Here is a 16,190-nt window from a genome sequence, read left to right on the forward strand (position 1 = left end):
ATTTGCTTCTCGATATACAGAGAATTGAGCATGTAAGCCCTGTAAAAAAGCTAGTACCTTTGGAATTGACCAAATAAGTGCATTGGTCTATTGCGATACTGTATATTTCCATTTTCTTAATACCAATAATACATGTATCTCAACACTGCATAGTTTTGCCAACTACAGGCATAATTATGAGTCTACTCTTAATCATTAGCAAAATGAAGGAAGGCATCATCAAGAGTATTGACAAATAGCACCAACTTATCGGTATCCAGCCCTGTGATATTAAGTCTACGTTTCAGTTAAGCATCCAGACCTCATTATGCCCTTGGCCCAAAACGGAACAAAGACGTACGAGAAGCTACACATGATATTAAGGCAGCATTTGACCAAGTAAGATATTGAAAAGTATCAACAAGAATTGCTGGCAATCCTTAATATTCAGCATGTCAGGCAGAATCCAGTAAAACTGAAGTGAATATCACAGGATACCACTTGTGCAAATGAAAATGCTTATGATTGTGGAGGTCAATCATTCCAACCCGAGGACATAATTGCAGCAATTCCTCAGGGCAACATCCTGCAGTTGCTGCTTCAGAGTGCCAGAGACCCAGGTTCAATACCAACCCCGGATGCTGTCTGTATGGAGATTTTCCCAGGTGCTCCAGTTTCCTCCCACATCCCAAAGATACGCGAGGTGGAAGATTAATTGGCCCTAGTGTGTGGGTGAGGGGTAGAATCTGGGGGAGAATAATTGGGATTATTGTTAGATTAATACAAATGGTTGATGGTTGGTGCGGACTAGGTGGGCCGATGGTCCTGTTTCCGTGCTGTATCTTACTCAATTTCTCTCACATTATCATGAATGAAGTGTGCCGCACATTAGCCATTACCACTTTACATTCCCTTCCTGCTCCAATTGCACGCCATGGTTTCCATGTATACTATCTTCCACTTCTAATGTACTTACTTGGCCAGGAAGGTCTAACAGCATCCCCCCAACTCATGACCTCAAGCAAATAGAAGGATAAATGAGCAGCCACATGGCAAGATCACCACAAGATCAAATTTTCATTTGCACAAATGGTTTCCCCTCCAAATCATATATCATCGTGAAATATACTATTGTTTCTTCATCTGCAATGGAACCCTGGAACTTTCTATCCTTGGGAATAACATAGCAAAATACCTACAGCAGTTTAAGTTCGCTCACCATGAGTGCTGGAAGGCAAATAGGGATGTGCAATAAATGCATCTCATGCCAGCTCCAGCTGCATCCGATGAAAATGAATCAAACAAATCTGAAGAGACTTATGCTTCTATACTATAGGTTTAAATGTAAATGACAAAGTATTTTATAAGGAGCAGTAAAGACTGTATATGAAAATAGACAAGACTGACTCAGTTCAGTTTTGATTGGCAAACAGTTATAAAGTTGAGTATTAACATATTGTACTTGGGAATTAAATAGTGTCTCTGGGATAATGACCTACATTCTTGAAATCCATATGGGGTTTCAAATCAAAATTCTCTGGGGATTTTTCAATTCATCACAACCTTTTCCCACCCCTTGCAGATTGATGCCTGGAATAGGTAGATAATCTTGTGAAGGGAAGCTGGACAAAATGAAGCTTAGATTGACAGATAACTACAATGAAACACATAAGATGTGGGATTTGACACTGTGGATGTGAAGAGCATGTTTCCTTTGGTAGGAGACTCAAGAGTAAGTATTACTTTACAACGGCGGGGTTTAAGAGAGAGAGATGAGGCAAGATGTTGCTCTGTCTCTGGAAACCTCTTTCTCAAAGGGCTCAGAAAGCAGAGTTTGAATTATTCCTGATGGGAAATGGGTGAAATGATATTGGGGATAAGCATGAATAAGTTAAAGTTACAATCAGATCAGCCTTGAGTGGTGGAACAGGATCAAGGGTCTAAATGGCTGAACCTTGCTCCTATTTATTTTTTTCGATATATTTATGACTATTTATGTGTGTAATTCCAACAAGTTTCAATAAGTTCAAAACCAAGAAGTTGACTTGACTGGCATCCAATTCACGAGCCTACACATTCATTCACTACACCACTAATGCACCATCTATAAAGCACTTCAATTACTTTCAGGGGTGACTCAAGCAAGGCATCCCAGACCTGTAACCTCCAGCACCAAGATGATCAACTCCTTTTGGCACAAGGGAATATCGCCATCTTCACTTTCCCCTCCTGGTTGTGTACATCCTGACTTGGAAATATGTGCAATTTCTTTATTGTCACTGGGATTAAGTTCTGGAAATCGGTACCCAACAGCACTGTGGAATTACCTTCACTAGAACAATTGCAGCAATTTGAAACAGGGGCTCACCACTATCTTCTGGAGGGCAGTTAAGGATGGGTAATGAATGTTGCTCTTCTTGTCCCTAGATATTGAAAAATGAATTGAAGAAATCTCTACTATCCGTTTCTGTGCACTCAACAAACTTTCTTGCTAGATCAATAAACTGTCATTAAGTCCATGAGGTTCATCTTAATATAAGCAAACAGTTACATTTGAAAGATTTGATCACACAAGAGTAGCAGAACAATTAGGGGTTGGAGAACCAATCTAGAGTTTAAGGAGTAGCAATGTTTCTTGTTCAGAATTTTGTACTGAAGCTGCACTGCCATAGGGCTTATCAAAGTGGTAAACGGCTATCAGATGCCAAGCAAAGACAGTTTAAGAGAATGGAGTGAGTGGGAAGAATGGGTGACAGGCAAATGGTAATCAGGAGGAGCAAACGTGTTAGCTCGACATGTATATGACAACTGTCATATGCATGAAGGACCAAAAACAAAGGAACAATCAGGTTTTTGATGAAAATATTATCATGTACCACCCAAACTATTGTGCTACCTCATAGATTTCTAAGCCTATTTACCTTAATTGAGAAATAATGTTGTGTACATTATATCATTACATACGAATGCTGCTTTTGAGCAGGTTAATGGTTCCACGAAGTATGCAATTAAACAAGTGAAACTAAGGTAAGAAAAAAAAAATCATGACTCCCACTCCATCTAGGCAACAATACACACTCTTGTATATCATTGATGACCATGTCTCTTTATGGAAAATAGAAAAATAAAGAATATATTTAAGCTACTTCAGATTGAAATTGGTAAAATCTCTATGCACACAAGCATATTGACGTTTGCAGAAACTGAAATAACTTTATCCTTGCCTCTTGCTTCTTGAGGATTCTCTGTGAAGATAAAAACATCCTGGTTTCTATTCTATTACTCTTCCTACAAATTCACAAATGTGATCTCTAGACAGAACTTCTCTCCACATTTCTAATAAGCCATTCAACGAGAGTGCATCTCATCTGATTATCATTTTAGAAATTTAAATTACATACATTGTCTATGAAGTTGTTCTAATCTGAAATAATTAATTCTATCCAAGATTTGTTTTTTTTCATGCACCTTATCCAGGGCTTCGGTGAATGTGAATGTGAATGGACCACTGCTGAACAGAATACTCCAAGTACAAGATATGCCATTGGCATAAATATTCTTTGTGCACTTTATGGTTTACAATCAATGGCCAATAAAACCAAAACCAATTGTTTGATTTGTTGAATTTGTAGCTCCACAATGCAGGTGAGTTGAATCTTAATTGGATGATTTTGTTATTGTCCATATTAAAAGGGGATAGATTCTGCTTTCCTCTTTCTGGAAACTGCCGAAAGGGTGGAGCGGTGTTGCAGCAGTGAGTGCTGCTGCCTCTTCGCTCCAGGAACTGGGGTACAAACCCGACCTTGCGGATGTGATCTGTGTGGTTTGCTCATTGTCCTTATGACCACGTGGAGTTCGGTTGGGTACTCCAACATCTCTAAGATGTGATGGTAGGATAATTGACTTTACCCCATACTGTAGGAAAGTGATTCACATATAATAAACAAAGGGGTGTTGATGGGAACGTAGGAGAGAATAAATTGCAGGGTACAGGGAAATACGGAGAGATAAAATGTGAGTAAGCGGAACCACCTCCTGCGTTGTAAAATTTTAATCGATCTTGTCCTGTTGATGGAAAGCAGCTCCAATCTACTGAGTTAAATTACAAATCCCACATAATTTATAAATTTAACGGTAACCTAATTTACACCTACTGCAGATTACTATCATCTTGAACAATAAAGGTGTCAATGTACAGATCAATCAAGCGGTCCTGGACCCTATCCCCCATACGCAACACCGGCCAATCACCATAACCATCCGATCCGTTCTCCAAGCAACAACCGTCCCCTTCCGCAGAAGGTTCAATCTGCGGAAGGCCGACTGGCTGTCATTCCAACAGGAGATCGAAGACTCCATCCCCAGCATTCCATCACACCCCAACAACTATACCATGTTCACAGAACTGCTGAAAAGGTCAGCCAGGCGACATATACCAAGAGGATGCCAGACCGAGTACATCCCCGGGCTGTCGGAAACATCCAGCGATCTACTGAAAGCCTACCACAGGGCATACCACGAGGACCCTTTCTCCTCCACCACCATGGAACTCGGAGAGATCCTGTTGAACACAGTCGGGGAGGACCGAAGGCAAGTCTGGAAGGAGTTGATAGAAAACACCAACATGATCAATAACAGCAGGAAGGCATGGGCCACAATCCGCCGCCTCGGTGAAGACCATACCACACCGCCCACGCTCACAACAGTCACAGCAAACTCAGTTGCAGCACAGCTGGTGGCAAACGGTCGTAGCCAAAACCGGCGCAGACCCACAGGAGAATGCTGCCGGACAGCGGTAACAGACCGCCTACAACCAGCCAGCGCTCTCACCAAGCCCTTCGACCTAGAAGAACTCGAAGCTGCAATGAGCATGCTGAAACCTGGGAAAGCAGCAGGAATCGATGATGTACTGACGGAAATGATACGGCACCTTGGACCTAAAGCAAAGACCTGGCTCCTAGCAATGCTGAACTCATGCATGGCACAGAAAACAACCCCACCTGTATGGAGAAAGGCCAAGACTGTCGCAATTCCCAAACCTGGAAAGGACCCATCATCCCCAAAGAGCTACAGACCCATTTCCCTCCTCTGCATCACCTACAAGCTCTACGAGAGGCTACTACTCCAACGCCTTATGCCACTTATAGACTCCAAGCTTACTAAAGATCAAGCTGGCTTCCGCCCTGGCCGCTCCTGTGCCGGGCAGCTACTGAACCTCACCCAACACATTGAGGACGGTTTTGAGTGCAAACTCATCACCGGAGCAGCTTTCATAGACCTCACCGCTGCCTACGACACTGTCTAGCACCGCACCATGATCAGGAAACTTTTTGACATGACTGGTGACCTCGACCTGTGCCAAGTCATCAAAAGCCTTCTCAACAACAGGCGCTTCTTCGTTCAACTAAACGACAAGAAGAGCAAATGGAAAGCCCAAAAGAATGGCCTACCACAAGGCAGCGTACTGGCCCCCCTCCTCTTCAACATCTACACCAACGACCAACCACTTCCCCCACAATGCCGCCGTTTCATCTATTCTGATGACCTCTGCATCACCACCCAACAGGAGAACTTCCAGAAGATCGAGCCTGTCCTGGAAAGCACCCTCCAAGAGATGACAACCTACTACAATAACAACCACCTGAAACCCAACCCATCAAAAACCCAACTATGCAGCTTCCATCTTAAAAATCGAGTTGCAGGAAAACAACTGAGCGTCTCATGGGATGGCCACAAACTCTCCAACCACTTCCACCCCGTGTACCTCGGAGTCACACTCGACAGGACACTCTCTTTCAAAACCCACCTTCAGAACACAAAAGCCAAGGTCAACACTCGCAACAACATCCTGCGCAAACTGGTAAACTCAAAGTGGGGTGCTGATCCACCAACCATCCGTGTAACTGCCCTAGCCCTGTGCTTCTCCACAGCTGAATACGCGTGCTCAAGCTGGAGCCGCTCCCACCACACCAAACTGGTTGACACAGCCCTCAACGACACCTGCCGCATTATCACGGGATGCATAAAGACAACGCCAGTCCCGTGCCTCTACGCCCTAGCTGGTATTGCCCCCCCCCATATCAGACGATCCATCGTCGCCCAAGACGAGCGGAGAGCACAGGAGATCGATACCAGGCACCCCCTGCACGGACACACAGCACCTCCACCCCGACTGAAATCCAGAGCCAGTTTCTTGCAGACAGTCCCACCTCTCCAGACAACCAAAGAAACAGCAAGGACCAACATCTGGAAAGATGAATGGAACCAGCTCAACACACGAGCCCACGACTGGATGGAGAGAGGAATCACTCTGACTGAATGCCTCGCCAGCGGGCACGACCTCCCATGGCTAACCTGGAAGACCCTCAACAGATTACGAGTGGAGCAGGGGAGGTGCAAAGCACTTATGAAAGCATGGAACTACCAGGCAGAAGACACATGCAGCTGTGGAGCAGTACAGACAATGTCCCACCTACTGGAGTGTGACGACGCCCCCCAGTGCAGCCCCCAGGACCTGGCTGAACCGACCCGACCAGCTGTGACTTGTGCCAGATACTGGCAGAACGACATCTGAGATTGCAACGGACTCGAAGAAGGACTCGAAGAAGAAGACCTCACCTCTAGGAGCTTTTAATCTTTTCATAAACCAATTTTCATCCAACTTAATGCTGCTCCATTGCCCTAATGTTTTGGTAACAGCCATCTTTGAGAAATGTTAGCAATAACTTTAAATAAAATGACGATAAACAGTTAAACAGCTATTTATCCCGTTATTTGGTCAATCCTTGTAAAATACATCAAATTAATAAAGCAGTACCTAGATATATTTTGCATCCATGGTTTTAGGTTTAGGTTTATTATTATTGTCCTGTATACCGAGAAGCTTTGATTTGCTTGCTATTCAATCCAATCAGATAATACTATACATAAATCAACGTATACTCAAGTACAACTCAAGTAGGTAGAGCAATGAGAAAGATACACAGTACAGAATATAGTTCTCAGCATTGTAGCATGCCAGTTCCAGAGACAATGTCCAATATCCCACAATGGGGTAAAGGTGAATCGAACAATACCTTAACTTATGGAAAAATCATTAAGAAGCCTGATAACAGAGGGGAAGGTTTAGATTTACCTTTATGTTAAGGGTTATTATTGTCACACGTACGACATATGGTGAAAAGCCATGTTTTGCTATCAAGGTTGCCATGCTATCCAAACAGAACAGGTATACCATACATAAATACACTCAGGTCAAATCAAGTACAATGGATGGAGCAAAGGGGAAGATACAGAGTGCAGATTATAGTTCTCAGCATTGTAGCGCATCAGTTCCATAGACAAAGTTCAATGTCCTCAATGGGATAGAGGTAAATTGGACTGCACCCTAGCTTATGGAACGATCATTCAGAAGCCTGATAACAGCGGGAAGAAGTTGTTATGGAGTCTGGTGGTGCATGCTTTCAAACTTCTGTACCTTCTGCCCAATGGGAGTGAGGAGAAGAAGGAATGACCATGGCTACCTTTCCCTAATAATTGTGGCTCATTGAGCAATCATAGACTGCATCTTAATAATTGTGCCATCGAGTTAAACTTGTATATCATTTATTTATTCCCTTTAAAATGGTGTACAAGACATTTTCCATTCCATGAGAACCATCCCAGATCTCAAATGAATATAGAAACCAATAAAATACAACCTCTTTCATTTCCTCGAGTAATTGGGTTAATTGATGCGGGAGCCTTTAGCACTATCTATTTTACCTTCAGCTGGAAGCCATTTCTTTAGTTAATGAAGCAATTGAGCCACATGCTTACCTTGCAATACTGGACTAAAGTTTTGTGTTCAGAAATGCAACACAGGCTAAAATATGGATTTTATTTATTCACACAAGATTCACTTTAGCAATTCCTTTAAAAGACTAACATGATCTATCATTTAACATAACAAAAATAACTTTGATATCACTTACACAATCAAGCTCTACTAGCCCAACAGAATACTTGCCCAGAGAGCTTCTTTCGGCTCATGTCTAACAGAAACTATGAAATTACTTCCCTGTTCAACCCTTAGTTAAAATTGCAGTGGGGTGCACACAACTGTGAGAGTGCCCTTGGTGCTCTTTCTGTAATTACAGTTAAAAATCAAAATGTTGCTTTCTTGGCAGAAATCCAGTGGGTAAGCAAACAGAGAAAGTTTAAGTGCCAGCCAAACAGATTTTCACTGTCTGGGATGACTTAAGAGCCAAAACTCTCTCTATGTTATGCGGATACAAGGAACTGCAAATGCTGGTTTACAAATAAAATACACATAGTGCTAATGTAAATCAGCAGGTCAGGCAGCATCTCTGGAGAACTTGGATTGGTAACGATATAGGACGAGACCCTTCTTCAGACTGTATGGCAGGTAGTAGGTTGATGCAGGTGGGAGGGGAGTTTGATAGGCAGATGGTGGACAAAGGCAAGAGATGAAAAACCAGAGCTGTGAGACTGAAGGATTGCAGAAATTCCACATTGTGAAGCTAGAGAAAGGAATGGAGATGGATGGGAATGGGGAGGGGAGAAATAGGTGTGAGTCCAAGTGGGGCACAGGGGAGAGGTGAGGGGGAGGGGGTGGGTTAGGGGAGTAGAGGGGTAGGGTTTTGTGGGTATCCTAAAATTGGAGAATTCCAATACAGTTGGGGTTTAATTTACCCATGCGGAATATGAAGTGTGTGTTTGCATGTGGCCTCACTCTTGCAATGGAGGAGGCCCTGGACTGAAAGGTGAGTATGAGAATGGGAAGAGGAGTTAAAATGGTTCTCAACCAGGAGATCCCATCGGCCTTGCGGAGTACCTAGCGGTGTTCTTCAGCAATGCTCCTTGACCCACTGAGTTACTCCAGCCTTTTATGTCTCCCCATGTTATGCTTATTCTAAAAGCTTGTTTCCTTGAACAACAAAATCTGAAAGAATCTTGCACAATCAAGGGCCTGGCTGTTTTGACCTGAATAAAGAATTGCCTTCCAAATGGTCTCCAATATTGTTTTCTTATGGAATCCCAATTCAGCATCAGTTAATTTTAACCTATTTGTATGGTGCAGAACTGAATGATATCAAAAATTCAGGTAGAAAATGTAGGTTGCTGGAAATTTGTTCAGGATTCTATGGATGTATTGCACACACACATATGCCTGCAGAGTGATGTCAAATGAAAGAGAAATGTCATTTTGCAGGAAAATCTGTGCATACAAAGATTGCTTTGGTGCTGGTTAAAGGAGCACAGCATTATCAGTCCATTCTTAGGAGTTTAAGGATCTATTAGAACATAGAATTAGAAACAGTACAGTACAGGAACAGGTTCTTCGGTCCACAATGTTTGTGCTAAACACGATGCCAAGTTAAACTGATCTCATCTGCCTGTACATGATCCATATCCCTCTATTCCTTGCACTTTCATGTGTCTATCTAATAACCTCTAACTTGTCACTATTATTGTCACTGTCACTTCTGAAGATGGGTTTCGACCAGAAACGTTGCCTATTTCCTTCGCTCCATAGATGCTGCCTCACCCGCTGAGTTTCTCCAGCATTTTTGTCTACCTGTCACTATTATATCTGCCTCCAACACTACCACTGGCAATGCATTCCAGGCCTCCACCAGTCCCTGGGAAAAAAAACTTGTCCCGCACATCTCCATTAAACTTTTCTCCTCTCACCTTATAGCTATGCCCTCTAGTGTTGGACATTTCCGCCCTGTCTGTCTATAGTATCTATGCTTCTCATCATTTTATATACTTCTATTAAGTCTCAACCTCAACCTCCGGTATCTGTTGTCTTTCAGTAAAATCCTTTTTCATGGATTATGGCATGTTTGCTTGACAGATCTATCTTCGAATAACCAGCCTGGAAGATAGCATTCAGGGACAGCGAATAATTCAGATTAATTCTGGAGGAATATGGCCTTTTTGCAAGGAGGATGGAGAACAAGAATAAGGAAGTTTTCTTACAATTGTGCATACTGTGAGGTCTGCAAACTGTTTCTTCTCCACCAGAAAGAAATAATATAATTTCCTTAGAAGTGAAGGATAACTAGACTGAATGCTATGATGAGAGAAGCGTTTCTGATGAAGAAGGGTTTCGACCCAAAACATCGCCTATTTCCTTCGCTCCATAGATGCTGCCTCACCCACTGGGTTTCTCCAGCATTTTTGTCTAGCTATGATGAGAGAGTTGATTGGAGAGAGAAGATTGACTAGAATGGGCCCACTCTGTAGAGAGGGGACTTGACAAGTAGACACCATGAGAATGTTTTCCCTGGTAGAGAATCTAGAACTAGGGAACATAGTTCCAACATAATGGACAAACCACTTAAGAGTGAAATGAGGAAGAATTTCATCTCACAGAAGGCTGTGAATCTATGAAATTGATTTGCAACCCTCTGCATACCCTAGAGAATTGTGGCTGCTGAGTATCTTATTCATTATTAATGTCAAATACTGATGCAATGTTGATGCAGTGCACTTTTGCTTAAAACTAAAATAGAAGCTGTTGGTGAACATAAATGAAGATGAAAAGTGCTTGCAAAGTAAATGAAGAAGGGCATAGAGAACTCGTCATGCACTCTGTGCCTTAAAAAATGTTAACTTCATTTTAGTGAACAGCCCTCGTTCCATCGAAACAATGCAACATACCCAAGGCTGAAGTCTTTTACTATATTACATGGAAACTAATCCAATTGTGTTCAAATCTTGTGCAATTCACACTAAACAGGTCAAACAAGATGAGATCAGGACTCCTCTCTTTACTTTTAATTGTTCTTAACCCAATTGGCTAGAGGCCCGGAGCATGAGGACAAAATGAAAAGGATTATCAAGGTTTTCACTTTGCTATTATTTACAGGACAAATTTAAGAGGATCAATTTCTATGTTATTACTTTAAGAAAATTAGATTTGAAAACATATATTGGCAATTACAAGTTACAATATTACCATCACAGTTTCACACATTTATTATTTTGGCTATAAATAATAGGTACTCGCTAACATTTGATGAGGATTCTTACTTTCCATATTATGGAATGCCTTATCTCTCACCTGCTGGTTACTGATGCCCTTCTCCTGCTGCAGGTCCTGCATAGCCTTCTCCTGCTGACTCATTTTCTTATCATGTTCTCTGCAGGCTTCTCGTAAGCTCTGTTCTTCAGCCTGTAGCATTTTTACCTTTGTTTTTAAATTAGCAGCTTCTGCTTCCTGGAGTGTGAGCTGCCGGACCAGAAAACATATGAATCCCTGAAACTTCTCCATACATCAACTTTCAAAATCCTTAAAGATGGTTGGTATCACCGTTTAATGCAGTTTGTTCCATGGCGAACCACATTTAATGATGTTGATTAAAAGGAATATAGGAAAAAATATAGGGAGTTATATTGGTTATTAGAACGTAAAAAAATTGAACAGTAGAATACAAGGCCATTCAATAACTTCATGACTGATCTTCTGCCTAAGTGGCATTTTCCTACACTGATGCCATATCCCTTTAGTCTTTTAATAAGCAGAAGTGCCTGGACATTTTCCTATAAGGGTCGTGTTGCCATTTGGGTATGTTTTCTCATTAGATTTATTATTAGAATCATAATTCAAGATTCTGTAATGGAAAATATTGTCCACAAATGCTTAAATACAAAGAAATGTAAGTTCCAATGAGCATACAGTCTGCAGATGTTTTAGATCAGACTCTCTTTTATATACCAACTAATTTTACCTCCCATTGACTTGCAATGCAAATCTGGCCCATTATTTACTAGGTATTTACATTAAAATTGCAGCTCGAGATATCAACTAAAGGATTTTAGATTTCAATTGTTGGTCAGCTTGGGATGATACATCTTTTTTTAATGTTAGAAAAGGTAGGAAACATTATGTAGATTTTTGCAATAAAAATTACAACCAACGGGCAAATAAATGAACGAGAATTTGAATTTTTCCGAGAAAGCAAAATTAGGGGACAAAATTCTGACCATATGTCAAACATCGGTGATCTGTTTAAGATATTATTTCCCAGGTAACGTTATTCCCTTATACAAGCCTGTCACACATTACGGTGAGAAATATAACATTAATAGATTGATAGTTTTTTAAATTAGTTTGAACCACATAAAACCTATTGTACAATGTACAATACACTAAAAAGTTTGCAAAAAGAATAATATTTGGCATACAGAATAAATACAATACAATACCTTTTATTATCATTTGAACCTCACATGAGGTTCAAACAAAATTTGGTTTCTGCAGCCATACAAAAAAAAGAACCAAGACACACACCAACACAATTCAATTCACATAAACATCCATCACAGTGAGTCCTCCTCACTGTGATGGAAGGCAAAACTTAAACATATCTCTCCCCTGCACTGCTAAACCTTATAATAGCAAATTGTTGAAATTAATTACAAACGATCCACTAAAGTAACAGGCAAAAGTAATTTTTGTTTTATATTCATTTTTTGGATCTGGCAGTTGTTTTCAAGGCCAGCAGTTATGGATCTTCCCTAATTGCCCTGGCAAAGGCCGTGGCAATGCACCCTCTGGAACTGCTACAGATTTGCTAGTGAAGATACTCCAAGAGCTCTGTTTGGCAGGATTTAGACTCAGTGATGATGAAGGAATGGTAATATATTTCTAAGCCAGGATGTGTGGGACTTGGATAGGAACCTTCTGTGGTGGTGGCCTGCTGCCGTGGTTCTTTTTGGCAGTACAGGGTACAGGTGAGGAAGATGTTAAAGCAGCTATCGTGCATTTTGTATACAGTGCCAACTATAGCCACTGTGGAAGGAATGAACGTTTGGTGGTTGATGGGTGCCAGTCAGGTCAAGTCAAGTCAAGTCACTTTTATTTATATAGCACATTTAAAAAACAACTCTCGTTGGCCAAAGTGCTTTACCTTGGTGGTGGTACTAATGTTATACAACAGTGGTTCATAGATTAAGTACATACATAAATGCATACATATAGCCCTCACTCAGAGGACGTCAAGAAAGGCTTGAGAGTTAAGATGAGTTTTAAGTCTCGACTTAAAGGAGTCGCTGGAGGGGGTAGTTCTGATGGGAAGATACTGTTCCACAGTCTAGGAGCTGCAACCGCAAAGGCGCGGTCGCCCCTGAGCTTATGCCTAGACTGCGGGATGTTCAGTAACCCCAAGTCGGCCGATCTGAGGGACCTGGAGGTGGTGTGGTGGGTAAGCAGACTTTTGTGGATGATGTCAAGCTTCTCTCGATTGCTGCATTTTCCCTTATTTTGCTGCATTTTCTTTTATCTTGTGAATTATAGATGGGGGAAAGGCCTTAGGTTATCAGATGGTGAGTCACTCACCACAGGACATGCAGTCTCTGAGCTGCTCTTGTAATCACTTTATTTCTGCTGCAGGAATTGCAAAAAATGCACAATGTGCTGGAATAACTCAGTGGATCCAATAGCATCTCTGGAAAAGACACAAGTAGGACCCCGACCCAATAAATTGCCTATCCATGTCCTCCAGATATGGTACATGACCCTACTGCAGCATTTAGTGTTTATTTTGTTTATGCTGCTGGCCCAGTTGAGTTTCTGGTCCTTAGTGACCCCAAGGATACTGATGGCAAATTTGGCGATGGTAATGCCAGTGAATATCAAGGGTAGGTGGATAGATTCTCTCTTATTCAAAATCGTCAATGCATTCTTTAAACATTAGTTTCCAATATAATCTCATCCGACCTTGAAAACATTTAAATCCATGCAGTTTTCCAGCCCTCTATTAGAATCATACGAGCAAAAGTTGTGTTTTTTGTCTGATTAATGCAACGTGGGAACTTCTCAATCACAGCAAAAACCAATAATAATAGGTAATACACCGATATAAATGTTTAAACTATAGCACAGCCAATTGTTAACTTATAAAGACAAAATAAAGTGATGGAACAGGGAACTGATATTTACTGAGGTGAACAAAAAAGCTGCCTGAAATTCACAGCATCTAACACCCTTAATGTGGAAAATCAATCTCAGAAATGATCAGCCATTCTTCAAAACAAGTCATCTTTTTCATAATGCTCTTACCACTAAGCATCACCATTCTTGTCTGGTCAAAAAATAATTATAAATTGGTCAGATGCATGTTTTTTTTTAGAAACAGGCCCTTGGGGGAAAAATGAACTTTCCAAATGTGGTTTAGTTATGATTGAATGAATGAATAATTGAATAAACAAATAAATAAATAAAGTCATCAATGTACAACAGAAGAGAAAAATCTTTTACGGTCTGTCAGTTCTAGAACCCATCACTTCACTAAAAAAAGCATACATAAAATTTTCAAGCAAATCTGCAGTGATCATAATATTGCAGATTCAATTGCATTGTTTAGAAAAGTAAACGTTGCTTTGAAACTCTGAGATCAAACAATGGATTATAATTTTGCAATCATCAGTATCTAAGGTATATTTAAGCTTTTGTTTTGGATAGTAAACCTCTGACACAAGTGAAGTGGCAAAGTATATTTGAATTGGACAGGTTGACCTGGACCTGGAAATAGGTTATGCAAGTACAGAACAAGGTGATATGTCTTATGGAATTTCTCTTCAAGTGTAACAAGTTGGCACATTTCAGAGTTGCAGATTTGCAGCAAACATTTGAATGAAACCCTGGTGTGATTTTTACATATGCATTTCAATAAGATCACCCTTTACTCTTGCTTCATATTTGCTCGTCTGCAATGTTTCTTCCCCTTACATTTCCCATATTAAACTCCACTTGCCAAGCTTTCATTATTCACTCAACCTATCCATATCTCTTGACAGAGTCCAAATATCCTCCTCATAATATGTCAACCTATCTACTTTTGTATCATGGGTAAAATTAGATACTTTTCACTTTGCCCTTCTCTAAGCTATTAATATAAACCATAAATAATTGTGGGCCAAGTACTTATCCTTGAACAAGAAATAAACTTGTGGAAGAACTCAGTGAACCTATAGAAGCAAAGGGATGATCAATGTTTCGGGTCAAGACCTTGCACCAGATATTGTGGTTTTTAGTTATGTCTTTCCAGCCTGAAAATAAAGACCCATTTATTCCAATTCTCTGTGTGATATCCATTCTTCAATCCATGCTATGACATATACATTAGGCTTTTATCTGGCATTTGACCTTCTGGGAGTTGATTGATTATCCAACCTCGGCTTAACATCTCGGAGATGGCGATCCCTTTGCCAGGGATCGACCTCAGAAACTCCAACCACAAGTGTCTGCGGACTTTAACAACGTGGAGCTCGCGGTCCCTAGTTAGAGACTGACTTCGGGAGCTCCAAGCCGCGGAAGCTTCGACCGCCCCGATCGTGTGAGCTTCAATCACCCCGACGTGGGAGCTTCGATATCCAGCTACGGGAGCTTCAATCGCCCCGAATGTGGATGGTTCGGCTCCCCTGACCACGGGAGAAAAGAGGGAAAGAAGATAAGACTTTATTGCCTTCCATCACAGTGGGGAATATGGAGGAGCCGCTGTGGTGGATGTTTATGTCATTTTTTAATGTAGTTGTGGGTCTTGTTGCTTTTTTGGTATGACTGTGTGGCAAACCAAATTCCTCGTATGTTGCAAAACATACTTGGCTAATAAATTACAATTATGATTATCTTTAGGGGTTTGGCAGAGGACTTCCCAGAGTTTAATTTGGTCATTTGTTTCGGTTTCTTTGCCTATCTCATGCTACTTAGAAAAGAAATACGTTGCCCGAATCATTGACCCATCAAAAAAGCTAAAATGCTAATACCAAAGGCAGTCTAGAGAAATAACTGTTACGGCACTTACTTCCTCCTTTGCATCCCTCAAGTTTTCTTTTGCAGTTTTTAAATCCGATTTCAGATTAAAAATAGTTTGATCCTTGTTGTGAACCTGCCACATAAAAACAATTTTGGCCATGTTTATTAAAGGCATTTCAGAGTTGTAGATTTGTAGCAAAAGTTTGAATGATATCTTTTTGCACTGCATTCCTGTAAATAAAGGTTGCGGTTCGTGCTTGGTGAATCTTCAAGTTCAAGTGTTCAAGTGAGTTTATTGTCATGTGTCCCTGTATAGGACAATGAAATTCTTGCTTTGCTTAAGCACACAGAAAATAGTAGGCATTTACTACAAAACAGATAAATGTGTCCATATACCATGATATAAATATATACACACATGAATAAATAAACTGATAGTGCA

The 16,190-nt window shown here is 40.9% G+C and overlaps 1 protein-coding gene across 3 annotated transcripts in view; it reads right to left on the reverse strand.

Annotated features, from left to right (window-relative positions):
- The window catches only part of pmfbp1 (polyamine modulated factor 1 binding protein 1), a 578,164-nt gene that overhangs the window by 171,911 nt on the left and 390,063 nt on the right, over positions 1-16,190 (reverse strand). For all 3 annotated transcript variants that reach the window (XM_033035745.1, XM_033035744.1, XM_033035743.1), the window contains 2 exons: positions 15,798-15,881; positions 11,054-11,221 (listed from right to left, as the gene is read on the reverse strand). In XM_033035745.1, coding sequence (XP_032891636.1) covers positions 11,054-11,221; positions 15,798-15,881 — 252 coding nt within the window. The remainder of the gene's footprint in view (positions 1-11,053; positions 11,222-15,797; positions 15,882-16,190) is intronic.

The sequence above is a fragment of the Amblyraja radiata genome, chromosome 17, assembly GCF_010909765.2.
Source record: "Amblyraja radiata isolate CabotCenter1 chromosome 17, sAmbRad1.1.pri, whole genome shotgun sequence".
Lineage (NCBI taxonomy): Eukaryota > Metazoa > Chordata > Chondrichthyes > Rajiformes > Rajidae > Amblyraja > Amblyraja radiata.